Below are 27,277 nucleotides of genomic sequence, written 5' to 3' on the forward strand. Positions count from 1 at the left end.
GGGCGCGCGCCGCTTACGTCGCAGCCTCGCCTCTCCCCTTCCAAGCGTCTCCACGCGACCCGGAAGTTGTACTTGTGACGCTGCTTTCCCTCTCCCACAATACCTCGCGCTCTTCCTTTCCAACCAGAGCCCGGCGGAGTGAGTATGGGTGCTGGGAGCCGGCGTCGGGAATCTGGTTCCATCCTCGCTCGGGATTGTGCTGACCGGGACAGCGAGATTTCTCTGAGGCCGGCCCGGGACTCCGCCTTCTGAGGGGACGGGAATCCGGGCTGTTTAGGGGCTCCCGTAGCCTGGGAGGGAGACTGGCCAGGCTTAGGGGAGCCGAGCCTGCAGGGGTTTCCGGGGCGGGAGCATCTGAGGGGCGCGGATGCTTTCGCGGCGGGGTGACCGGCTTGGCTTTGCCGGTACCTGGGGCATCAGGTGCCTGGCCGAGCCCTCTGCGCCTGGACGCGCCCCGAGGGTGGCAGCGTGAGGCCGGGCTCGGGAGGGAGGAGTTGGCTTGTGCTGGTTCCCATCTGCTCTGAACTTCCTTGTCCCTGGGTTTAGATGGCTCCCGCGAAGAAGGGTGGCGAGAAGAAGAAGGGCCGTTCTGCCATCAACGAGGTAGTGACCAGAGAATACACCATCAACATTCACAAGCGCATCCATGGAGTGTGAGTATCCCTGCAGTCGGCCGGGTGCCTTCCTGGTTGGGGGCTCCCGAACTCATGCGTCTGGTTGTCACTCGGAGGTCTGTCTAGTTGTTGAAAAGCTAGTGGTCTAGAAATTGGGTCTTCTTCGGAAGCCCAAATCTATATTCCATGGCCCCTATTTAAGGTTTATAGGATTTAAAGTGTAATCCTCGGAGGTTAATGACTGGAAACAAAAGATTGAATAATAGTTTCTGGGAGAGCCAGTTGAGGGGAACTTGGTGATGATAAAATCATTTCATTCGGTGCTTTGTAAACTGAGTAAACCTGGGCAAGCTAAAGGGTAAAAGACGTGTATGGGAAGGAAAGCAAGCTTTTAAAAATGTCTAAAGTAAAGCTAACCAATTAACTAAAAAAGCTGTGTCCAGCCCAGGATGCGAACACCTAAAGATTACTTCATACTTTAGTTCCTGACCCACACAAATATGTACTAGTATTGGTTGAGCGGTAATACCGGGAGACTATTAGACAAAAAGAGAACGTATCAGTGGAGTTAGAGGGCAGTATTTGTGCAAAGGATACGTGGCTGTTGTGGATTTGTGATGTACGAGAATATTGGGAATGATTTTGAATGTTGTAGTTCTTGGGGGTTTTTTTGTCTAGGGTTTGGTTTTTAGTCCTTAGGCTTAGTGAGCTATTCCCCCTTCTGCATATGTGCTTACTGCTGCGAATGGGACCAAATCTTTCTTGAATACTGTTACTTAGAATATTTTTTTAAAGATAGAATATTTGTTCATTTTAAAACCTACATCCACAAGCAAGCCTATTTCTCCCCACTGGTACATATGTGTATTTCCTATTTGGCTTCCTCACATGCTTGGAAAGAAAGAGAAAGTAACCTTAAGCTAAGGAAAGAATTATTTTGGTTCAGTATCTATAGCCCCAATTTGCAAAAACTTTTCGAGTAGTTCTGCCAAGGTTCTAACCAGATAAGATTCTCAAGTCTCATTGACTTGGACTTAAATAATTTTTCCTTAATTAAAAGTTCACAAAATGTTTCAATAGGTAAAAGACACCAAAAGCAAATACAGAATTGAAATGAGGTGACTGATTCTAGATTCTCAGGCATTGAGGTAGTATTTTCACACTGATCTTTACATAGAAACAACATTGAAATAAGCTGGAAAGTTGTTTGGCTTTTAAGTCTCGTCTGCTTTCCATGCTGTAGAGTCTGTTGGCAAAATTTCTCGAAGTAAAAATAACATTCTAATGTGGAGCCTATTAGTGCCTAAACACTAATTTTTAGCATATTAGCTGCAGCAGTCTAGTCAAACAGCTGGTCAGGTTAAAAATACAGCTTCAAAATCAAGGCCAAATTTTAATTGAACTGCCTATAGATTTTTACATTGGAGCCCCTTATTTTTATCTCCTCCTGAATGTCCTGCTCTCGAGGACCAAGTGTCTAAGGTCAGAATTTTGATACTAAGCTCCTCAGAGTAATAGAGGAAAGTGGTAGCGAAATTCTTGGGCTAAATTACAGTCCCTGCCTTTTGGGGAAAAAAACACCACCTTGTTAACTGGTTAAGGTAAAGACCCACACAAATTCTTGTCCCCTTAACAGCCATTCTCTAAAATGGCAGAGTATGACTGGCAACCAGAAACCTGGAGCGAGATTGGTTTAACTTTGTCCCCTGGAAGTCATGGGCCAGGGCTGAGGGGTGGCTGTAAGTAGGTTTGCATGTTGGTGAAGAGCTTTGGGGAAGGCCTACATGTGCAGAAACAGGAAAGGAACATCTCTGGGTTCTGGCTGATACTGCCTTCAAACTGTCCGTGGATAGAAGTGAAGTCCCTAACTGGACATTCTGTCCCTAAAACTTCCACTGGAGATTTCAGTAGTAATTGGCCCAGAGAAAAATAATGAGACCTGGTCAGCTGGTAAACCTGCTTCCCATCTCCTAATTTTGTATATATATATACACCTCTATTCAATGAGAAGTGCAGTACTCCAGGGTATACCTACAGAATTCTCTTCACCATTCCTCTTCCAGTCATGTTCCTGCATACAGGAATATTAGCCCCAGAATCAACAATACAGAGGACTAGCCAGAGTCATACTAAGTCATTAGAAATAAAAGTTTCTTAGAGAAATTGCCTTAGTATGGTTTTTAGAAGATCAGCAGAGAGGCCAGATTCCCTTAATACAGTGAGCAAACATCAAAGTTCATGTTTCTCTCCCTTTTTTAACTTTAATCTTGGATAACATTAAATGCACAATCCACTAATACATATTCAGATAAGGGATACCATATCGCTCTTCTTTCATTGGATAGGTCTTGAAATAGCAGTGGACTTGAAAGATGATGAGGTGACAGTTGGGGAGGAGCACTTGTTCAGTCTTCATTTGAAACACTTGGAAGTCTGTCTTGTTTCCTTTTGCGAGGTCTTCCTCAGAAAATGCAGGCAGTTCAGAAGTAAATGACCAAAACCACGAATCTCTCCTTGTAGGATACCAGCACTCTTGTTGCAAGTTCTTGAACAGCATCCAGTTCAAGAACCAAAGTGACTTCCCTTGCTGGCGTTCCATTCGAGACCAGTCAGCCTCTGAATCCTCTGACTGGGAGATCCTGATACCTGATATAATGCAGTTCCTGGGGGTGTGCAAGTCAGTAGCCCCGGGAAGGAATTTGAAGAGTCTGAGAGATTTTTGTTCTCTCCTTATTAGCCTGGAATTCCAAGCCATGCCTTCCAAGGCTTTTAGTTAAGGAAGATGATTATAGTTTTAGTTGGGGCAAACTGGTATCTGTCTTTGATTTTTCCTTTATTATTTTCCTGAAGTAGGCTCTTTTCACTAGTGATTGATGGGGTGACTCACATTAATACTATGAATGCTTGAGGGAGAGTGTTTATTTGATTTAACAAATGGAATGCAGTACTAACTCTGGACTTCTGGGATAGTCACCGTTCCAGAACTCGTAGTGGGAGCCACTGCAGACAGATGGTGCGTAAGTGGGATATTGCCACACCTGGATTTCTCGTGAGATCCACAGTGCCATTGCAGCAGCCTCTTGAGTCTCGTGGAAGGCCTGTTTTATTGTGGGTGGTTGGGGGTATTTTTGATAGCACGTTACACAGCAAAACATTCTATTCAGGCACTGAAGTGTGAAACAAAATTTCTTGCACTGGGCATTCTCTTATCTCAGGAAAACTATTTTTATGAGGGATTTAAATGTGCAGTAGTAGCCACATTGGGCCTAGTACTTCACTGAATTCTCATGTGTGAGCCAAGAAACATCGTGTTCTGGGGTCTCTGAGATGGCTTCTGGGTCAAAAATCCAGTGCCTTTGTGCATTAATCCTGCTTGGGAGTAACCACGTTTCCTTCCCTCGTTTTGGGAGCATATCAAGCACTTAACTGAGTATTAGGCACAATCCTGGACTGTGCAGATCAGGAAATCAAAGACCCTATCTTTCTAGTTTACTTAGTAAGAAATTACAAAATGGCAAAAAGTGCCAGGTGGAAAGTCCGTCAGTGGGCGAAAGGGTGCTGTTTTAAAAGCCACACAGATGATGGGACTTGGGAAAATCATAGGTGTGAAACAAGTTTTTCAGGCACTGTTTGCTTTGTTATAAAACTCCCAAGTGAAGACGTGAAGACCTGAATCCTTTGGCCATTTCTCAGCCCTTCCTTGATGGGTAACAATTGATAGTTTATTCTTCATTTTTCTGTGGAAATGCTTATTCGTTTTACTTCCAAAGATTCCACAGTCTTGTGCTTTTCTTATCGCTCCTGTAGCTTCTAACTTTGTGGTTCCTCCTCACATCCTCTTTTTAAATTAAAGATTTATTTACTGGAGAGAGAGAGAGCCGTGGCGGGTGCAGAGGGAGAGAGAATCTTAAGTTGACTCCATGCTGAGCATGGAGCCCAACGCAGGGCTCAACCTCAGGACCTGATCCAAAACCAAGAGCTTAACCGACTGTGCCACCCAGGCACCCCTCCTCCTCACATCCTCTTTCCATCATTCTCTTAATGTTGAAGAGCCACAGGACTCCGTCTCTTTTCCATCTATGCTTGGTAATAGCAACTGGTCTTAGGGCCTCAGACATACATCTACTGTTCATTTGGGTATTTAGGCATCGCAAACCAAACTCTAGTGTTCCTTTTCCCCTGACTTCCGCATTTCTCTTGTGGCTTGCCCTGTGTCAGTCATTGTCAAGTGAGCATGTCCTTTTGGCTCTGCCTTCCACAGTTTTATCAATTGCACTGGTCCACCACTCTTCTCTCTCACTTGAATGGTTACACTTAGCAGGTCCCTGCTCCTGGTTCCCTCCTCCACCCCCAAACACCTGGTCCACTCTCAAACCCTCCTGGCTTCCCACCTTATTCTAGAAGCCCAACTTGCTCTGATTCCACATGAGCTGGCTACTTATTTTCTTAATCATACCAGGCATGTACCTGATTGAGGTAGCTGGTTTTTTTACTTTTTCCTTCTGCCTGAATGCTTTTCTCACAGATGTCTAAATGGCTGCCCTCATGATCTGCAGATCTTAACTCCAGTATCATCTTAGCCATCTTATTTAAACCTGCATTCCCTTTCCCTCATGTTCCCTCTCTCTCTCCCCTGGTTTATTTTTCTATGTAGTACTTGATACTGTCTCATGTACTCCATGTATCACCTGCATATAAGCTACCTGAATAACTGGATTTTGTCTGTTGGACCTACTGTTGTTATTTCAGGCATTTCTAGATGGTCAAGTGTTTAAGTGAATGAACTGAGCTTGCTTGATAGGTTCTAAAAATAGCAAGGAGGCTGATGAGGGTAGAGCAAAGGGAAGAGGGGGAGATGGTAAGAGAAGAGGCAGAGTGGGGTGGGAAGGCAGTCATCTTTCGTAGGCATGTGAAATCACTGAAGATTTGAGAGCAGAATGTTTAACTCTAGCATGCTGTGTGTTACTTTCATTGAATTTCATAAAATTCACTCCATCTAACAAAAGTGGAACACCTAGTATGTGCCGGGCCCTGCATTGGGTTACAGAGGTGAATGGTTGACCTGGCCGCTTCTCTGACCTTCACAGTCCTGGGTGGTGGGGACACCTTTTTAGACTTGGGTCTTTCCCCCACCCCCGGAAATGGCCTTCACTTGTCCAAATGCTTGACCATTTCAGCCTGTAGCAAAGTTTTGGCTTTTTCACATTGTTTAAAAACATGAAATTCAAATGAATTTATGTACCCTCATGTAAACAACAAGTTAATAGTATTTAAGTGTTGGAACAGACATGAGTTAATGACAGTGTCTGACACATGCCGACAGCTTCATAGAATTAACTGTTGTCAAGAGGAAATGTGTACAATTTTAGCCAAGACCAAGTTAATAACCTTTGAATTAGTATTGAATGATCTTCAAAAACATGCCATCTCTTAAGATATAACAATCCATATTTTGATCTGAAGACACTTTTATAGTATGTGTATTTTATGTTCAAGCATATCCTATCAGCATCTCTTAGGATCATCTGCAGAGCTCCTATCCCACATCACTGAAAGGGGATTGTGCATTTTCTGTGTCCCCAGTATTAATATCAGCTGCTGGGCATTATACAGTAGTGGAAAAGGGGATTATTCCTACCTTAAGGTTTGGTTTAGATTTTGTTTTATGAAAATAGGACAGCGCGTTACATATTTCATTTCATTTTGTGCTTATTTAATTCATTTATTGACTTTGAATCTCAGGGGTTTCAAGAAGCGTGCCCCTCGGGCACTCAAAGAGATCCGAAAATTTGCCATGAAGGAGATGGGAACTCCAGATGTGCGCATTGACACCAGGCTCAACAAAGCTGTCTGGGCCAAAGGAATAAGGTGCTAAAATTATTTGTTACAAATTTTTTTTAGAAAACGTTTATAATTACACTAGCTTTTAATCAACTCTGCACAGTTTCTGTAAGTTCAGTAATAAGCATATGGAAGTATTTCCTTAAAATGATGATGGCTCAAAGGGTGGGGTAGCATCTGCAGGGAAGCCCTTTGACATGGCATGTGAACAGAAACCCAGGTGATGAAGGAGCCAGCAGTGTGAGGGCTGAGTAAGAGCATTGCATGAAGAACAAATCTGGTGTGAGCTAGGAACAGGTGGTGAAGGTGGACTAGAATAAGTGACTAGAACAGTGAATGAGGACGGAGAGTTAGGACGGGGATAGACCATGTGGCATCTAGACATAATGGGGAATAATTGGCACAGTGGTTTTTAACAGTGGGCACTTTTGCCCACCCTCCCTGATTGGGGGGCTGGGCATCTTTGGTGTCATTCGTGGGGATTCCCACAGGTCAGGGGCTCTGCTACACATCCCACGGTGCACTAGGCAGCACCCCCACAACACCCCAGACCAGTTGTCAGTAGTGCCAAGGGGTGTGCTTTTCGCTGTGGAGGGTGATGTAAGGTGCTAGAGTAGACCTAGGTGATCAGGAGGCCGGGGGGGGGGGGGGGGCGCACAACTGTTTGCATCTGTGTGGTATTTCATCACTGGAATGAGACCTGAGATTCAGCCCTGCCGTGCTAGCAGTGAGCATTCTTTGTAGAGGAGAGGTGTCTGATAAAGGAGTGGCCAAAGAGGTCCCTTAAGATGATGAGGATGATGATGGAGGTGGGAAGTGGTGTCACAAAAGCCAAGAGGAGTCCTGAGTTTTGGAACGCTTTGTGTCCTCAGACCAATTAAAGGAGATAGGCCACCGTAATGCTGCTGTGGTTGGCGAGAGGAGAGGCTTGTGTGTATGAGGGAGGGGAACGGAACAGTCTTCTCTGTTGAATGTAGCCTGCAGAGTGGTGTTTCTGCAAAATTACATGGACTATAGACAAATTCTGTAACCACGATGTGGGTGTTGGTGATAAGAGGGGAAAGACCTAGCATGTTTGAGCCTGTGTTTCTGCGTAGGTTGAGTATCAGTGGTTGCTGCCTGCTAAGACCAGTATATATCCTGAGATGGTAGCATTTAACGTCCACCTGTGGGGATGTATATTTTCCAGGGAACTGGGCCTGTAGCGCCTGAGCAGATGCACATAAAGGACAGAGCATTAGAAGCATGTTAAAGATGTGGGGATAGGAGGCGTCAGTACTGTTGGCAGCTATTTTCTTGACAGGAAGCATTGACTTGAGCAGCACATTCATATTTTTATTAGGAATGTTCCATACCGTATCCGTGTGCGGTTGTCCAGAAAACGTAACGAGGATGAAGATTCACCAAACAAGCTCTACACACTGGTTACCTATGTACCTGTCACCACTTTCAAAAGTAAGTTTTACTCCATCCTACAAAGCTGCTGTTTGGATTAGAAAAGCATCCTTACCCTTTAGAACCCGAATTCGTCTGTCTCAACAAATAATTGTGCGTCTATATACCCAGCATCCTTCTAATAGGGAAATAGGTAACAGGCATAATCAGTAAACCTTCGTGTTAGGCGGTGGGGCAATGGAGGAAGATACAAAACAGGTCCATATCTGGGTTGTAGAAAGGTCATGGAATACTAGCCTAAACCGTTTACTTCAAGAAAAGGTTTTTGGAATGTTAAAAGTGTGAGGTGTGGGTATGGAAGTTGACTGGCTGTCTCTTTTGCAGATCTGCAGACAGTTAATGTGGATGAGAACTAATCGCTGATTGTCAAATAAAGGTATAAAACTGCTTCATGTTTTGGTTTTCCTTTTTTAGTTGCAGTATACAGTTGACTCTTGAAGAACATAAGGGTTAGAGGCACAGATTATAGTCAACTACCCAAAATTTACCAATAAAGCAAGCTAGAGAAAAAATTAAATCAGAAAATATATTTACAGTACTCTATCAAAAAAATCCACATGTAAGTGGACCCATGTAATACAAGAGTCAACTGTAGTATCTCTATGCAGTTCCAATTACATAGGATCGTTTGGACAGCTTTTCCTAAATGGTATGCCTGTGCCCCTTCTCCCCAGCCCCTGGGATTTCTGAGTATTTGGGTAGAGCCTAAGCATGTTTTTAAAGGTGATGTGCTGGCCTGGGAACACCTTTTAGGTACCTGGGACATTGGAGGTATACTGTTAATTCCAAGGAACATTTTCTAGAGACTGGCATGTAGAACTCAATTACCACTGGCCACCTTTCACATTTGAACAAGTTTAAATGATGTAATTGATAGATTTAATGAACTGTATTTGATAGTATGTCCCTAAGTTTCTGTTTATATCTGTGTTGAGTATGCTTGTCAAAAGGTATAAAAGAGTCTAATTGATTTTTGATGGGTAACCATATATATGGCTTAGGTGTACAATTCATATGTACAGCTTACCTTTTTGTAACAGCCCCCTGAAGTGTTTTTAATCCCAGTTTACATGGACCTGAAGCTCGGGGGGGGGGGGGGGTTAAAAATCAGCTAAATTCAGCCTGAAAGCAGTGTGGCAGGGATTCTTAACACCCCTGACATACTGAGTGCTGCTCTAAAGAGGGCCCTCTTTTTGAAGCCCCAGGGGTGACGGGAGTAGAAGCAGTGGGGGGTAAGGACCACCTACCGTGTATTGCACAATTCACGGAGGAGAGTGGCAAGCGATCCCTCTAGACACGAGTATAAATTATAAGAACCGAGTCAATACAAAAATTTATTTATTAAAAAACTTGGAGGCCAACATTGAAAGCATGGTTTGTACACAACATTTTTGTAAGGACAAAGTGAATACAACCAAATATATTAAAATGGTTTCAATTACCAGCATTGAAACAAAATTAGTGCAAAAAAAGCCAAATACAATTGCACAGATAGTGGCTCTTGGATCTTGAAAGTGAACTTGATTTGTGACCTCTCCCCCATTATCCCAGTGAAAAATGAGAGCTTGGGCTTTTGTCTGGTTTGGTATGATACATTTGACTCTTCTGTTCCATCTGAGAATGAAATCATACTAGCATCACAGCAGAAGTGCCCTGAAATTTCAGAAAATCTGATAAAAGTGAAATTGCAAGTCACGGCATCAAGGGAACTAATGTATGGATACCCTATCGCACTGTAATATCCAACTAATAATTCTCTTAATAGAAATGCTTGAGGGTTGCATCAATTCCCCTGGCCACAGCTGTGGCTGTCAGGCTGCTTATCCAGATACCCAGCTTGTAAAATACACTCAAAATGAATTCAATTAAAATCTGGATTTTAGGGCTGACAACCCACAAAACTGTTCCGTGCTTTGGTATGGCAGACTCGTCTCTGCAAACTGCTCTCCTGCTACAGGTTACTCAGCTTGAGTTCAGGCTGTGATTGGCGGCTCATTTCCAGAGTTTTGAGACTGTACTGATTGATCTTGGCATTTTCAAGTTTGGATTTAATGTCCAGCGGCTTTTCAAAAAAGTTGACTAATGACTGTTCAGTCAGAAGTGAAGCTAAAATATGCTCAAGGGACACAGTCCAGTCCCCTTCTGCCTCTTCAGGAAATGTCTGGGAGTCCTGGGCAATCTTGCCAGGGCTGGTGTCCGCAAAAACCGAGTCCTGCTCTGGAGAAAGAGCTGGAGCCCGCAGCTCCTCCCCGCCTTCCTGGGAGCAGCTTCCAGAGCTGCTGCCTCGCTGCCCCACTTCCCCGATCTGCAGCAGCAGAGTGGTTACCGTGGCGATGGCTTGATACAAATCGTTTTCTTCTGGATCTTCATGGAACATACTATACAGAGTTTTACAGAACTGGATAAATTCTCTCTGGAATATAAAAGTACATATAGCAGCATAACCAGGATGGAAGTATAATGCATTTTTTTAAACTTCATACTAAGTTCTTAGAGAAAACCACATCGTACTCTTTGAAGCCGATTACAAGAAAAGGCAGTTGGCCCTTCTACCCTGAAAACATACTACTAACAGTGACTCCAGGGACTTTCACCACACACTTCAAAGTGTGCTATTTGTCTAGAGAGCGACTACTCAGAAAGGTGTGCACCCTTTAATCCAGCAAATCAATCTGTAGAAATGGATCCAAAAGCTAGAGAGACTTGTTTATAATGGTGTTTAATCTAGGATTTACAATAGGAACAAAGTTAGAAATGGCTTAAATACTATGACTAAATAAAATTATAGCTTGTTCATCTGATAGGAATACGATGGGGTAACTAAAAGCCGTAAAATAAAACAAAACAGTGATGCCTGATGCTTTTTCAAGTTATAGCCACACGGCTGCTCAGCTGGGAGAATCTGAATGTAATGTGATGAAAGTTCCAGTGGGACTTAGCTATATATTTACTCTGGGAATAGGGACATGGTTGAGAACTAATTTAGGAGAGAGCTCCATGATTTTGAAGTAAATGAAAGCAAGGTGTTAGGACAGCCTATTTTTGTTCATAGCAAAAACTGTCGTCACGTATATCAGAATGTTAGTACTGGTGGCTCGGGGGGATGAGATGTGACTTTTTTTAATTGAGGTGTAATTGATCAACAGCATTGGAATGTGACTATATCCAAGAGGTAGAATGAAAACTTGAAACTCCCCAACACTTCTGAAATACTCAAGGAAGTGTTAATGCCACATATTCTGTAGTCAAAAAAGACCAAGAAACACTGCATGCTAAATTCGCTCGTGAAGGCTCACAGTACACATTAGCACCAAAAAGAATGAAATCCTTTAATAAAGGAACATTTCCAACTTGAAGCCTACATTTCACAAACTTTGGGAGGAATCTTTTTCAAATAAAAACCTAGCCCCATCATGGCACTTCAATGTAGGCTAGATACTGCTCAAAGGTTTTGAAGAGCCTTACCAGTACTGTATATTATATAGCCAATGATTTTTAAGAAACTGAAGAGAGAACAGTAATCCCTTCTAAGGGAAGAATGCTGTGTCCACAGTGCCCCCCACCCCCAAATGCTATCAACTCTAGGCAATAAATCATCACAACCTAAGTGAATATAGGAGTAGGATATAGAAACTTGATAGGATGTGGCACAGCCTCCTGCTGTAAGGAGTTTCGAATATCTAGTGTATCTGAATGGGTCACAGTTTAAATAATTCCCTTTTAATCACCACAACATTCAACTCCTGAAATTAGAAGATCCTTTGATTATGGCTTTGGCGGTTGAGGGGCCCCAGCTTAACTATCAAGCTTACCTCTGAACAAATCATTTGGCAAAACCTTTAACTCTGCACTTAGTCCATACCTGGCTCATTTTGGGCAACTCTTTATCTGTTTTATCTTTTTCTTTGGCTAAATCCTTAATCATTTGCTTCAGCTGTTTCTGATAATCAGTTGCACCACCTGGAGACACAGGAAACACAATATAAACTTTAAGCTAAAATTCAGTGAAAGCAAGAAGGAACATCGGTAGAACCAGGTGGTAAGGGAGGAATTCCACCAAGCAAATTGCACACACAAACTGAAAATAGAGATTACATACTGGAGAGTTTGATCTACAACTGACTGAATGGAGTGTGGCGGCTGGGTGACTTCTTGCTACAAGAGAATCCCTGAAACCTTAGGCTAGAGGAATAGATCCGATGGTGGTGGCGGGGGGCAGTCACCCAGTACACTGCAACTTAAAAGGCTTCTGGCCTCTGAAAGCAGTGGGCTGTTGATTCACAGGAGGGAGGGAACTAGGTATGTCCTCTTCTAAGAGCTGTGAAATTGCTAACGATTGCAGCGTGTGCCTGCTGGAAGATAACGAAGAGAGGTACGTACTGTTTGACTTCCCAAAAACCAGGGGTCTTGACGTCGACAATAGAGGATTCTTTAGTGGTGACTGGCTGTCTCGATCATTTTCAGTGAGTGCTTTAAAAAAAAGTTACATTGAACAAATCATTCCATCTTACCCCAAACTGTCAGTAATTTAGCTTTTTATGTAAGAAAGAAGTAAAGGCTAAGCCAGCAGCCTACGGGCTGCAGGGACCATGAACCCAGGTGTACACCAAGCACCATCTGGATACAAAGAGTAAAGAAAACATCTTACAGACCAGGTAATGCCTTTTTTAAATTTAGATACTGTTTTAATTAATGAAATGCAAATTCACAGGACACTGCCAATACTGACCTGGGAAAATGTAATAAAATCCTTTCCTAAAACTTAAAATATATGTGTATATACATATAAATTCTAGAAATAAATGTACAACTAGATTTCTGGATGGTGGAGTAATCATTTTCAATTTCATGGCATTTTTCCTATGGTGAGCACATACTGCTATACTTGCTAAATTTTTAAAAACAATTGAAAAAATTACTGAATCCAAAGCATTTTATCATTACAAGTTTTCTTGAAATATACAAAAATACAGTCAGAACATTATATTGCCGGTAATAGAAAATGGCACAGCCATTTTGAAAAAGTCTGGCAATTTGTTGAGAAATTAAGCATAGGATTACCATTTGAACCAGAAATTCCACTCTTAACGTATATACCAAAGGGAAATGAAAACACACCCACTCAGAAACTTGTACACAAATATTTATAGGAGCACTGTTCACAAGAGCCAAGAGGTGGCAACAAACCCAAGTGTCCCGACTGATGAATGGATAGATTAAGGCATACCTATCAAAGGGACTATCAAATTCATTTATAAAAGGAATAAGCACTGAGACATGCTACAACGCAGATGACCCTTGAAAACAGAGCAGCAAGACACAAAATGGCACATTGCATTATTCCATTTATAAGAAATATCCCAAAACAGGCAATTCTATAAAGACAGAAAGCAGGGCAAAATGGATGGATTGGGAGCAAGAGCCAAAGGGTATGGGCCTTTCTAGGGTGATGAAAATGTCTAAAATTGCGATGATGGTTGTATAACTAAAGATACTAAAAATCACTGGATTGTGTATATTTTAAAAGAATGCACTGTACGGTATGTGAATTAGATCAAAAAGCTCTTACGAGTAATTACAAAGTATTATGGACACAGGATCCTCATATTTAATAGTAAAGCCACTCAGAATAAATAAAAGGCAAAAATCAGTTGTAATCCAACAAATATCCCCAAGATGGCACCAAAGCCTTGATAAGCTACTCTCCTTCGTGTTTAGGAGATCAGTTTCCTGCATTTGAGGGGTGGGAGGAGTTTGGAGTTTTGGGGTTTTTCTGTAAATGATATTGTCATTTTTCCAACCTTGTACAAAAATTCTACACAGTGGCACATGTGAGCATCCACTCATATTGAATAGGAGGAAAATTATAAGCCCTGGATGGTCCTTGGGGCAGTCATGACAGTAACAGATTTTTTAGGTAACAGCTGCTAGATGTCAAGAGGATACTGGGTCCCTATGCCTCAGAAAGGTGAACTGTATACACAAGTCACTAACAAAATGCTCTAACAGAAGACCGATACAACCAAATGTCATGGGAACAGAGAGAGGAATGGCTAATTCAAGTGGAGAGCAAGTGTCCAGAAAGGAGACCGGTAAAGATTCAATAGTTGCAAGGAGCCAGAAAGGCCCGCCAACCATCTTTGCAATCTGTAACATGGAAACCACCACCGCCCAGCCTGGGCACTAGGGGACACTGGAAGAGGCTTGGAGCTCACTGAAAACACTCAGTTATCAGATACTGATGGTCAGAAATACAGATACAATGCATTAATTAAGGGACAGTAGTAAAGGTTATTTATATACAATCTTTGTCCTTTCGACCTTTCTACATGAGGTATCTGAACTTTCATAAATGTAACATTTTTATGTTGATATAAGTAATATATAGTCTTGTAATTTAAGACTATAAATGAATTAAGAGACATTTCTATTAAAGTTTTCATTGTGTCTCACTTCAAATACTGCACAAGTTAACATCTCTTGAAGGATTTACATTTGCTAGCTCAAACTTGTTTTAATGTGGTAGATAATTTCATGGCTTCAGTAAATGCCACCAGCGGGGAAGTCTCTTCTCTGGCTTCAAGGGCTTAGATTAGTTGGGCTGCATAGTTTTCATTCTCTATCATTGTCATCACCACCACCATCTTCGTCACTTTCTAAATGGGATTCTCATGGAGGGGAAAAGCCAGTTCTACGGTGTCTTATCTCTGGTAGAAGAGTACATACACTGCTTTCAACACAATTTGGCCTTCAGATGCAGGTGAGACACTACAGTGATTAAAATAATACCATTCGAGGGGCACCTGGGTGGCTCAGTCGTTAAGCGTCTGCCTTCGGCTCTGGTCATGATCCCGGGGTACTGGGATCGAGCCCTGCATCGGGCTCCCTGCTTAGCGGGAGGCCTGCTTCTCCCTCTCCCACTCCCCCTGCTTGTGTTCCCTCTCTCGCTGTGTCTCTGTCAAATAAATGAATAAAATCTTTAAAAAGTAAAATAATACCATTCGTCATATTTTTTCTTGCAAAAGCAGAATAGTGCCTTCCTACCCTTCCACAGTGGTTGAAAACAGAAATCAAATTATAGCAGCCAGGACTTGCATTTGGATTAATTAGGAATTCCAATATACCCAAGTTTTTCATAGGAAAACCAACTAAAGTATCCAACTTGGGTCTCAGGAAACCATTTGAGGGTGCCTGGATGGCTCAGTTGGTTGGGTGGCTGCCTCTGGCTCAGGTCATGATCCAGGGGTCCTGGGATTGAGCCCCGCATCAGGCTCCCTGCTCAGCGGGGAGTCTGCTTCTCCCTCTTCCCTCTGCCTGCCACTCTGATCTCTGTGTCAAATAAATCTTAAAAAAAAATCACTTGAGATGTAACAAGTACTGGATGCTGGGATCAAATCCATTTTAGTGGCTTAACAATTTAGGTAATACTGGGGATTTTCAGCACCTAGCTCTTCTAAAATGTTCAATGCAATATTACAATATCAAAAGTTTTTAGGAGGTTTGTATTCTACACCTTTCATATTTTTCAAAATCCTCTTTTGCATTTTTAACTCCAATCTAAAGGACAGATCTTTTGTGTAGCTTAAGTGGTCCATCACCAAAGTGAATGTGCCTGGTGTCATTTCTGATGTAGTTGGTATCAGTGCTGCCTAAGTTGTTAAACAAGAATGCAGTCTTATCATTTTCATGTGTCCTGTGAAAAGCTGACCTTTGTAAGTTTCCTTGGCATGTCATGCATTATCAGAATCATTATTTCCTCCAACTGACTTATCCATTCTCTGAGAGAAGTTCTTGATCTTGGCTGGATCCATTATTAGGACTTGTAAATAATGACCTCTTCAAAACAAGCTATCACCATTAGAAACTGTTCGGACAAGAGGTGGAAGCAAGTGTCATTACCAAGAATTTGAATGGCTCAAATGTGTTTTACTTAAAGTGTGCATAATCAAACAGCTTCTCCCTTATTGACAAATGTAATGCTGAATTTTTTTTGGCTACTATGACTGGTGTTTGAATCTGTTTTTTAAAGATTTTATTTGAGAGAGAGAATGAGCAGTGGAGAGGGGCAGAGGGAGAGAGAGAGAAGCAGACTCTCTACTGAGCAGGAAGCCTGATGTGGGGCTCCATCCCAGGACCCTGGGATCATGACCTGAGCCAAAGGCAGACGCTTAACCGACTGAGCCACCCAGGCGCCCACTAATTAATATTTTTATATCGAGTATTTGAAAATAACAAAGCTTTTCCTCTTTCGCACACAGATACTGCTATATTTGTCTACAGTTACATTTCAGGATTCAAATTCTAACACTGGCTAAACATCACTAAGTATTTAAAACCTCATTCTTGGTTGTATTTTTGCTTAGAATCCAAACTTTGTTAGCACATGTTAATATATTTTCATGTGTGCTTTCAGTTTTCAGTTAAGTCCATTCAGGTTTTCAACATGAAGTCCTTTTTAAAATAACTACCTTGGGGCGCCTGGGTGGCTCAGTTGTTAAGCATCTGCCTTCGGCTCCGGTCATGGTCCCAGGGTCCTGGGATCGAGCCCCATATCGGGCTCCCTGCTCCGCGGGGAGTCTGCTGCTCCCTCTCCCACTCCCCCCTGCTTGTGTTCCCTCTCTGTGTCTCTCTCTGTCAAATAAATAAATAAAATCTTTAAAAAAAAAAAAAAAACTATCTTTAATCAAATGGCAAATTGGAATTATCTGTAAGATTTTTCCTTTTAACTCCACTTCTTGACAAAACCCAGCAATGCACTTTGGTGTCTGTAAGGCCTCAAAAAGAAACCTATTTCTTCACATAAAGAACACAAGACTGGAGCAGCCCAAATTGTATTAGATTGAACACTTGAAGATCAGGTCCAGACCAGCAGGACCCCTGTGGAGAAGCTGCTCTGCAACCTTAACAACATATTCCCTAAATCTCCGCATTTCTGGGAGGAGCTGGTGACGTCAGCTCCAGGCTCGGTATGCTCTTTTACAGAAAGCCTCCAGTGTCTACTTTGTGCTCATTTACCATTTCCAATATAGCATTCTCGGTACCTTGCTCTGATGCTTCTTTCTAAGGAATCTAATGTTCTTCCAGGAAATGGTCTTCTGGACGTCCAATTAGTATAATTAACTGAGCAAAATGACCAATATGTGTAGATTTATCAATCTGCAGTGAAAATCCCTGATTTAATAATCTTCTGGAATACTGTTCATCCCAACTTCACCTGATAGAGCATCACATCATCTGGACTATTTCTCTTCTATTTCCTCTGCTAAACACACACTGTTGCAATCACTATGGAGCCAATAAAGAGAGCTCTTCCAGAACTGTGAGGGCCTGGGCTTAGCACTTCCTTGCTTCCTGAGTTGCATCAGATACCTTTGTAAAAGCAAGCTCACAAAAGCCCTTTGCCCTCCATAATACCCTTGCAGAGTTCCAAGAGCTCTGCACAAGGTGGGTGTTTGAGGCTTTGTTTTGTACCATGTCTCCCTCATCTGGCAAATGAGACATGACTTTCTGCACATACAAATTCAAACTTGTAATCCTCAGTATACTTCCTCATTAGTGAGTTAGATTTTTTTCCCCCACTAATGCATTTGTCCCGCCTTTACTCAAAAAGTTATGATGGAAAGTAAATATTTGTTAAATTTAAATTAAAACGAGCCATATGTATTGTGGATTTTCATGGCCTTAAGCAAACTGATGTCTAAATAGAGGTTTTAGGTTGTCTGCATTATTAAGACTTATCTTTAACTGCAACAAAAATTCAAATGTTAGGGGCACCTGGGTGGGCTCAGTCAGTTAAGCGTCTGCCTTCAGCTCAGCTCATGATCCTGGGGTCCTGGGATCAAGCCCTGCATCGTCATTCACAATAAAAACTCTCAACAAAGTAGGTCTAGAGGGAACATAGTTCAATGTAATAAAGGCCTTATATGAAAAACCCACAGCTAACATCATACCCAATGGGGAAAAAGAACTTCTTCCCTAAGGTCAAGAACAAGGATGTCTCCCTCACCACTTTTATTCAACATCCTACTGGTAGTCCTAGCCATGGCAATCAGAAAACAAAAAGAAATAAAAGTCATGCAAATCCATAAGGAAGAATTAAAACTTTCACTATTTGGGCGCCTGGGTGGCTCAGTTGGTTAAGCAACTGCCTTCGGCTCAGGTCATGATCCTGGAGTCCTGGGATCGAGTCCCGCATCGGGCTCCCTGCTCAGCGGGGAGTCTGCTTCTCCCTCTGACCCTCCCCCCTCTCATGCTCTATCTCATTCTCTCTCTCAAATAAATAAAATGTTTAAAAAAAAAAAAAACTTTCACTATTTGCAGGTGACATGATACTATATAGTGAAAACCCTAGAGACTGCCAAAAAGCTACTAGACTACTAGAATAAATGAATTCAGTCAAGTCGCAGGATACAAAAATCAATGTACAGAAATCTACCGCATTCGTATACACTAATAATGAAGCAGCGGAAAGTGAAATTAAGAAAACGATCCCATTTACAATTAACCAAAAATAAGATATCTGGGAATAAACTTAACCAAGGAGGTGAAAGACCTGTACTCTGAAAACTATAAAACATTGATGAAAGAAATTCAAGACAACACAAAGAAATGAAAAGACATTTCATGCTCATGGTTGGAAGAAGAAATATTGTTAAAATGTCCATACTACCCAAAGCAATCCACAGATTTAATGCAGTCCCTATCAAAATACCAGCAGCATTTTTCACAGAACTGGAACAAACAATCCTAAAATTTGTATGAAACCACAAAAGACCCTGAATATCAGCCAAAGCAATCTTGAAAAAACTGGAGGTATCACAATTCCAGATTTCAACTTATATTGCAAAACTAGTAATCAAAACAGCATGGTATTGGCAGAAAAAGAGACACATAGATCAATGGAACAGAATAGAAAACCCAAAAATAAACCCACAAATATATGATCAATTAATCTTCAACAAAAGAGGAAAGCATATCCAATGGGAAAAAGTCTCTTCAACAAATGGTGTTGAGAAAACTGGACCACTTCCTTTCACCATAAACCAAAAAAAAAACCCTCAAAATGGATTAAGGACCTAAATGTGAGACCTGAAATGATAAAAATCCTTGAAGACAGCACAGGCAGTAATTTCTCTGACATCAACCGTAGCAACATTTTTCTAGATAGGTCTCCTCCATTATTCTAGATAGGCAATGGAAACAAAAGTAGAAATAAACTGTTGGGACTACATCAAAATAAAAAGCTTCTGCACATCAAAGGAAACAACCAGCAAAACAAAAGGCAATCATTGGATTGGGAGAAGGTATTTGCAAATGACATACCTGATAAAGGGTTAATATCCAAAATATATAAAGAACTTACACAACTCAATATCCAAAAAACAAATAATCCAATTTAAAAATGGGCAGAAGACATGAATACACATTTCTCCAAAGATATCCAGATGGCCAACAGACACATGAAAAGATGCTCAACATCACTCTCATCAGGGAAATGCAAATAAAAACTACAGTGAGTTATCACCTCACACCTGTCAGAATGGCTGAAATCAACAACACAAGAAACAAGTGTTGGCGAGGATGTGGAGAAAAAGGAACCCTTGGGCACTGTTGGTGGGAATGCACACTGGTGCAGCCACTGTGGAAAACAGTATGGAGTTTCCTCAAAAAATTAAAAAATAGATCTACCCTATGATCCAGTAATTGCACTACTGGGCATTTACCCCAGAAATACAAAAACACTAATTCAAAGGGTATATATGCACCCTATGTTTACTGCAGCATTATTTACAACAGCTCAACTATGGAAGCAGCCCAAGTGTCCATCGACTGATGAATGGATAAAGAAAATGTGGCATATATATATATGCAATATATAATACAGTGGAATATTATTCAGCCATAAGAATGAGATCTTGCCATTTGCAACAACATGGATGGAGCTAGAGAGTATAATACTAAGCAAAATAAGTCAGAGAAAGACAAATACCATGTGATTTCACTCATAGTGAAATTTTAGAAACAAACAAGCAAAGGAAAAAAAAGGGACAAACCAAGAAACAGACTGTTAACTACAGAAAACAAACTGGTGGTTACCAGAGGGAAGGTGGGGGGATGGGTGAACTAGGTGATGGGGATTAAGAGCACTGAGTAATGTACAGAATTGTTGAATCACTCTGTTGTACACCTGAAACACTGGGGTCCAGACACCATGTTGGCATTACTAAGCCACCTCTGTGACTTTCAGAGATCCAAGGAATACTTTAAGGTTATGGCCAAGTATAACCTCATAGGTTTCAAAACTGATTTCTTTGTTCCCAGTTACCTGCTTAAACTTGAGGGAAGCATGGTCTTACATGCTGGACGAATGGAATGGTCCTTCAAAAGAGGCTTAAATAGCCACCTATTAAGGCAACCAGGGTCTGCTTCCCCACACATTCCACAGGCCAGTGGTTCTCAAAGCGTGGTCCTCAGAACCAGGGAGCCGGAAACTCTGGAGCGGCGGGCGCCCAGGAACCTGGGTTTTAACAAGCCCTCCAGATGATTCCGATGCACCCTCAAGTTTGGCAACCGCTGTCATAGGCTATACAGTCCAGTACTGAAAATCTGTTATCAGCAACCCCAGATTAGAAACATCTGTTGACTCAAGTCTAAATGAAATTTGAAAAGAGAACAACTTCAGAGTCACACACAAAGCTTAACTTGTGTCAAAGCAGAACAGAACCTATGTTTTCTCGGTAGAATTTCTTACCGGGAGGGATGTGAAGTCTATATAACAGTTTGATTTTCTCATTCATTTCTCCATTATACATAACATCTGCCAAAAAAAAAGAGAGAGAGAGAATGAGTAGATGCAAATGGTTAAAGTACATTTGTTGTGACACAAACTCACTGGGGGGAGAGAACTTAGTACGGTCTGTACCTGTTCACCCAATACTTCCCTGCCCCTCCCCCAGACACACAGTGTTTGAAATGAAAACCTACAAGGTCATTCTTGAGCTGCAAGACAACTTCGTGAATTTTGTCTGGCCTCATACCTTCTGAAAGATTTTAATTTCAGGCCAGTCCCTAATACACTTCATTGTGTGGATCTACTTGCTCCCTGTCTTGTGTTCACAGACTCCTGTCCCAAATTAACTCACTGCAGTGAAGACCCACAGGGTCCTACCGAGACAGCTCACAAATGCTTTGAATTCGATCAGGTGGTCCATGTTGTCATCCAGGAGCCTGAAAGTCCTCTCCGCGAGGATCTCCGTGTGGGCCCCACAGGTCCATGGCGAGACAAGCTGAAACAAGTGTGCAAACTGCCGGGCATCTATGCGGTACTGTTCTGCGTAAGGCCTGCTGGGGTCGTGGCGCGGGGCCATGGGCCGGGGCTGCTCCCAGTAACAGCTCATCATGTGCTCTCTCTTCAAACAAGAGGGAGAGAGGGATCTATGAGAGATGGGGGCCTGTGGGGGGCTGCATGCTTAAAAGCCAAAGTTAACTTGGCCTTCTCTCAGGACTCACTTGGCCTCATAAATTATGTATTGAATAAGAACATTATAACACGAACAAATGAAAAAAATTAAAGTACTTACAATCTCATTACTCTAACAAGACAAGTAAAAGATCTCCCTTGTTATCTTACACTTCTTGCCCACAAGAATATGTAATTTTGACCTCTTTCTCTAGGATCTTTTTATTGTAGCACACAATACCTAACAAAACTTACCATTTTAACCATTTTTCAATGTGCAGTTCAGCTGCCATAGTTTTAATTCTAGGAGACCTAATTTTTATTCTATTTTCTCATCAAATCACATCTGAAAATGAAAAAGTGCTAGACAGATCTACAGAATACAGAAGAAACCAGTTGCCCTGGTTGCCTGTGGGGAGGGAACATACGGGTGGGGACTCAAATGTAGAACCAAGTCGTCTTTTTTTTTTTTTTTTTTTTTTTTAAGATTTTATTATTTGAGAGAGCGCATGAAAGAGCAAGTGCACGAGCAGTGGGGAGAGGCAGAGGGAGAGGGAGAAGCAGACTCCCCGCAGTCCCCGATGTGGGACTCGATCCTAGGACCCTGGGATCATGATCTGGGCTGAAGGCAGAAGCTTAACCAACTAAGCCACCCAGGCGCCCCAGAACCAAGTCTTTTTACTGCATACCTTCTTATAAATTTTGAACCAGATGAATATATTAACAATTCAAAAAACTGGAAGTAAAAAAAAAAAAAAGTGATTCAAAGTCTTGGGAATACACTGACAACCAGAGCAATCAAAACTGGCCCTGTCCCTGAGGTTTGCCTCTTTAGGACGCATCTCTTACATCCATGCTAAGTCACCTCCTGGGACGTCTCGGCTCACTGAAGTAATTCCCAATGACTGCGGGCTTCTATGCAGAAGTGTCCTCCCCCCATCCCGGTGGCGCGGAAACGAATATGGAGGCTGTAACACGTAAGCACAGATCCTTGGATGGAAACCAAAATGCCATTTATAATTTTACTGTCATACTTGTTGGCAGTCAAGTTCTTCGAATAGCCTTTGCAGAATTGTGAAAAATACCCCAAGAACTTTTCAGTGTGAGACAACGGTCTAATGAAATTTCCATTCCTAAAAACCCAAGACACACTACTAAAGTCCATTGTGTATCTGTGCATCCTGTGATGCTTAAGACCCACAGAATCCTGCCAAGAAAACAGTTATAATAAGTAAGCCAAGGACTGAAGCAATCAGTTTACACAGAATCCTACAGAAAAACAAACTGATATAAAAAAAAAAAAAAGACCATGGATATAAGCAGGTGATACAAAGAAGTACACAATTATCTGTATGGTACTCAACCTCGCTAATGGATAAATTTAAATTAAAATAAAATGCAATTTTCTACAAGACTAGCAAAATTGCAAAAGATCTATAATAAACGCTAGGTGAGTGTGGAGTGTAGGAAATGAGCACTCTCAGGCATCATCAGTGGAACTGAAATTTGAAAAATCAAACACATTTTAGTAATACAGGCTACAGTTTGGTTTGTGCATCTCGAAGGGCCCCATCCCACAGAAACTGTACCACTGGTGTAGCTGCATGTAGGTGTGGGGACTCACTGCCAGGCTATCAGGAGTGGATCACTGTGCCTGTCTCCCTGCCCCACTTTTATCCACTCTTTCAAGCAAGGACGCTTCCAGCAGGGCACCTGAAAATGTTCTTTGCTGGGTGATTTAAGTAAGTAGCAAGACCTGAGAATCCACCTAAATATCTAAATATTAGAAATATGGTTTATTTACTATTACCAATCTGATAGATTATAAGGCTATTTTAAAATGAGTAAGACTATGTGGCAACATGGAAAAGTGTTAATAACAGTACCGAGGGAAAATAGAAGATAAAGTAGCACATGTACCAGCCAAATATAAAAATATGTCTACATGTATTATGGGGGGGTTAGGAGTCCTCATAAAGCATAAGAGGTGGGAATGTCAGTAATGGTCACTGTTCCATCCACCAAGGCCTGGGAACTCGTGTAGAACAGTGTGGAACGGGCTACCAGCACGGAAGGAAGGCCTTCTGCAGAGCACAGCGCTTGTGTGAGCTGTAGGGGCAGGCGAGACGAAGACGGAGCTGGCAGGTGGGGCAGGTGACAACGTGGGCTGGGGCCTGTCACTCCCTCATCTTCCCAGAGTTTCCTACCTTGAATAAGTCATAGAGTTCTTCCAGGTCTTCAGGAGGAATGGAGACTTCTGGGATAACAACGCGGAGCTTGAGGAAAGAACCAACAGCAATGAATTCTCTGCCTGCACCTGGGAGGATCAAAGGGAACGGGGGGGCTCTTCTTGCTCGTGGGGGACACCAGGCGCAAGTCCTGTCTACCAGAGCAATCTGTTCCTTTCTGATGCCAGGATCACGTTATGGTAACTTTCTCAAGGTGTTTACCCTCAGCCTTGCCAATTCACACATCAGTGCCTGGGGACAAACGTGTGAGTTTAGTGGAAGTCAAACTCTAGCAAAGACGAGGCTGGGGCAGGAAGTTCCTCCCGAAGAACAACACTGCAGGCCTTCCGTGCCAGGCATTTTCTATATCGTATCTCGTTTAATCCCAGATGCTGGCTATTAGTAGCCTCCTTTACAACTGGGGAAATTGAGGCTCACGGGGCTTAAATTGCTCACAATCTGTCTGACTCTCAAACCCGTTTCTATGCCAGGTCACCCTAATTCAATGCAGGGGGGTGGGGTGGCATTCTTTTTCTTAAGTTTTCTTTAGTTTACTTTTAGTAATCTTTACACCCAACGTGGGGCTCAAACTCGGGACCCCAAGGTTCAGGAGTCACATGCCAGCCAGGTGCCCCAAAAGCTGGCATTCTCATGAGATCCACAGGAACAGAGCCCAGGTTCGCGCCCAACTGCCATTCTGACAACCCATGACTCACTACGTTCTGCTTTGTGGTATCTTCGTGGCCCTGGAGAACCCTGATCCTGTGCCTACAGCGCAGGTGCTCGAGCTGCTCCACAGACTGGTCTCCAAATTTCTGCAGAGAAACGAATGTCCCTCAACACCCATCTCTGACCAGGTTTCCCGGAGGATGAGGGTGGGGACGGGGCCAGGCCCAGTTACCTCATAGGAGTCCCGGATCAGGTCGGCAATGTCAGTCCCAGGGTAGGGCTCCTGGTCATCGGACAAAAAGGCATGGTGGCTGCCGACGGGGGGTCCAGGGCTGTCCTCATTCTTAATGTGATCTAGAAACCTGAGCACACAACCCACCACTGAAGCACTGGTTTCCCCTCGCCTGCGAACCGCACCCCACCCGCTACCTTCCCAGGGGCCGGGGGAAATGTCAGAGCACTTTCAGACTCAGAGCACTTTCAGACCCAGCTCATCCGTCTCCAAACACTGGGAGGAGGGCAAGATAACTACTGTGCTCCTTTAGAGGAAAGGAGACACGCCTAAAGCCAGACTTGTTCATCTGGGCCCCATGGGTAGGTTTGCAGAGACCTGGGACTCTGGTGAAGTCAACACAAAGTTCTGTGCATACACGTGCCACCGTAAGCTTCCACAGTATTCTGAAAGGGAAACTTTCATCTGTCTTTCAACTTGCCCTCAGCTACAAGAGAGCCAGATTCCAGTCCTCGGCCTCGTGGGACTTTTCTTGCACTGCAACACACCAAGCCCCTACACATCAAACGTCCGAAACCTCCAGCTGGCTGCCTGAGACCACCAGTTCCCAGTGCCTGCCTGCCCCATTCCAGGCCACTATGAGTGTGTATCTCCCCAGAGACAAGCGCGGATGGCCCACTCTCCTCCTGTACCCTCACTTGCTGGAGAGGAGCCGGGAAGATGGCGCTCTTCACCACATGCAGGCAACAGTGCCACCTCACTGGCTGGCTGGGGGGGGGGGGACCACGGCGTGACAAGTGGCAGAGTGGAAGGAAAAATTCCACAGTGACAGCCCTGCTGAGCACCCGCTGCTGCTTCCACCTGGTCTATTTTGCAGAGCCCGTGATAGCCCTCCTCAACCCGCCACCCCAACCCCGTGAGCCCACCTGCTGAGGACCATGAGGGCCTGGCCATCGTCCTTGCTGCTGCACAGGCCCTGGGCATTGGCTTCCAGCACGGCCAGCCCCAGCTGGAAAATGGCTTTGATCCCATCGTAGAAGAAGCAATCCACAACGCTCACCGCACTCTCCAGAGGCATAATGCTGAGGAACAGAGTCAGGAACCAGGAGAGAGAGATGGACGCGAGGGCGGAGAGGTCATTCATGTGCTCCGCCAGCTCGGGGAGGTGCTCCTTGATGAGCTCCTCAAAGACCGACTGGTCTACCTGGGCCCCTGAAAAAGGCAGACCACGGAGACTTGGTTGGGGAAGGAGTCACACTTTCTAAAGTTAGCCTGAAACTGAAACTACTCTGAGATGAGCAGAACAATGAAACAGAATTTGAGTCCAGAAAAGGACTCGTACTTAACTGGTTTTTGACACTGACTAGAGCAATTCAGTGGGGAAAGGACAGTCTTTTCAAAAAATAATGCTCAGGGCGCCTGGGTGGCTCAGTTGGTTGAGCGACTGCCTTCAGCTCAGGTCATGATCCTGGAGTCCCTGGATCGAGTCCCGCATCGGGCTCCCCGCTCGGCGGGGAGTCTGCTTCTCCCTGTGACCTTCCCCCCTCTCATGTGCTCTCACTCTCTCAAATAAATGAATAAATAAAATCTTTAAAAAAAAAAAAAAAAAAAAATAATGCTCAATCAAGTGCACACCTGTGTGGGAGCAGGGTGGGGACCTCAAGTCCTACTTCACATCATACAAGAAAATACATTTGAAATGTGTCATAGACCTCAATATAAAAGCTAATACTATAAAGCTTCTAAAGAAAAATATAGGAAAAAGGCATCATTTCTTAGGACACAAAAAGCACTAGCCACAGAAAAAAATTATAAATTGGACTTCATGAAAATAAAAGACTGGTATTCCTCAAAAAACATTAGTAAAAATAGGAATGCAAACTTCACATTAAGAAAATATTTATAATACATATACCTGACAAGGGTCTTGTATTCAAAATAAAACTCTTGCAACTTAGTGGTCAATAACCCATTTTTTCTTAAATAGGCAAAAGATGTGAGCAGACACTTCAAACGAGACAATAAACAAATGGCCAGGAAGCACAGAAAAATATGTTCAACATCATTCATCGAAGAAATGCAAAGTAAAACCTCCATGATAGATCCCTTCTTCCCCGCTAGAATGGCAAAACTTAAAAAGAACTCTGAAGGCTAACAGGGATGTGGAGCAACCAGAACTCACACACTGCTGGTAGGAGATCTGTGACCGCAGTGTATCCGCTTTGAAAAACCAACAGTTTCTTAGTTGACCTATGCCCTATGGCCTAGCAATTCTACTCCTAGGTAAACACTCAAGAAAACGGACAATCTTGAGTCACTTACTTACTTACACATGCATGTGTATCTCAACTTCACTTACGATAAAAGACTGGAAACCACGCAGACCTCTAAACGAATCACGGTCTGAGTGTGCAGGGTGACTCAGCCAGAAGAAGGAGCAGAGTACTAATGCCTCAGCAACCGCGTGTCGTGTGCAGGAAAACAGACCCAGAAGAGTGTGTTCTCCATGGTTACACTGAGACCAAGTTCAAGAACTTGGGCCCAACTAACCCGTGGTGACAGACCCCAGGACCGAGTGTTGCCTGTGGCAGGGAAGGGGCAGAAGGGAAGTGGGGGGTTATGGAAATGCTCCAGCCTGTATTGGGGCGGTGCTCACACAGGTGTACACATTACCTAGGGGGCGCTGCTGGTCACTGAGGAGTAGACACTGTCCCGTAGGAGCACCATCAACCGATGGCTTTGGCAGCTTGCCTCCCGGTGACCCTGACACTCTGAGGAG

At 43.1% G+C, this 27,277-nt stretch overlaps 2 protein-coding genes across 15 annotated transcripts in view; one reads left to right on the top strand and one right to left on the bottom strand.

Moving 5' to 3' along the window:
* RPL31 (ribosomal protein L31) lies at positions 1-26,805 on the top strand. Of its 7 annotated transcripts, none has more exons than XR_010405741.1 (7): positions 1-138; positions 547-653; positions 6,357-6,482; positions 7,798-7,910; positions 8,235-8,286; positions 23,396-23,514; positions 23,604-26,805. XR_010405741.1 is itself a non-coding variant. In XM_064572633.1 (6 exons), exons 2-5 carry the CDS (start codon positions 547-549, stop codon positions 8,264-8,266), a joined length of 378 nt encoding a protein of 125 aa, XP_064428703.1. In that variant the 5' UTR covers positions 1-138; the 3' UTR covers positions 8,267-8,286; positions 23,604-26,805. The 7 variants fall into 7 exon arrangements, 5 of the variants coding, with proteins under 5 accessions (XP_064428703.1, XP_064428704.1, XP_064428706.1 ...); XR_010405740.1 differs by lacking the exon at positions 23,396-23,514 and having other exon boundaries at positions 23,604-23,797; positions 24,986-26,805; XM_064572633.1 differs by lacking the exon at positions 23,396-23,514.
* Positions 9,231-27,277, bottom strand: part of TBC1D8 (TBC1 domain family member 8) — a 99,254-nt gene continuing 81,207 nt past the window's right edge. For 7 of the 8 annotated variants that reach the window (XM_045885191.3, XM_045885190.3, XM_054509928.2 and 4 more), the window contains 9 exons: positions 25,425-25,710; positions 24,499-24,628; positions 24,314-24,412; positions 23,577-23,645; positions 21,079-21,319; positions 20,662-20,727; positions 12,291-12,380; positions 11,773-11,870; positions 9,231-10,323 (listed from right to left, as the gene is read on the bottom strand). In XM_045885191.3, the coding sequence (XP_045741147.1) occupies positions 9,862-10,323; positions 11,773-11,870; positions 12,291-12,380; positions 20,662-20,727; positions 21,079-21,319; positions 23,577-23,645; positions 24,314-24,412; positions 24,499-24,628; positions 25,425-25,710 (1,541 nt within the window). In that variant the 3' untranslated portion in view covers positions 9,231-9,861. Of the gene's footprint in view, positions 10,324-11,772; positions 11,871-12,290; positions 12,381-20,235; positions 20,561-20,661; positions 20,728-21,078; positions 21,320-23,576; positions 23,646-24,313; positions 24,413-24,498; positions 24,629-25,424; positions 25,711-27,277 lie in introns of those variants that run through there. The other variant, XR_010405737.1, reaches the window with a different exon arrangement.

Source organism: Mirounga angustirostris, unplaced genomic scaffold (assembly GCF_029215605.1).
Source record: "Mirounga angustirostris isolate CCGP_5_RB_7025 unplaced genomic scaffold, mMirAng1.0.hap1 SCAF_10, whole genome shotgun sequence".
Lineage (NCBI taxonomy): Eukaryota > Metazoa > Chordata > Mammalia > Carnivora > Phocidae > Mirounga > Mirounga angustirostris.

Bases quoted from the DNA above. Each gene is read 5' to 3' on its own strand.
- RPL31 (XM_064572633.1), top strand. From the start codon at position 547: ATGGCTCCCGCGAAGAAGGGTGGCGAGAAGAAGAAGGGCCGTTCTGCC. The intron at 654-6,356 runs GTGAGTATCCCT...TTTGAATCTCAG, and splicing joins CACAAGCGCATCCATGGAGT to GGGTTTCAAGAAGCGTGCCC. The intron at 6,483-7,797 runs GTGCTAAAATTA...TATTTTTATTAG, and splicing joins GTCTGGGCCAAAGGAATAAG to GAATGTTCCATACCGTATCC.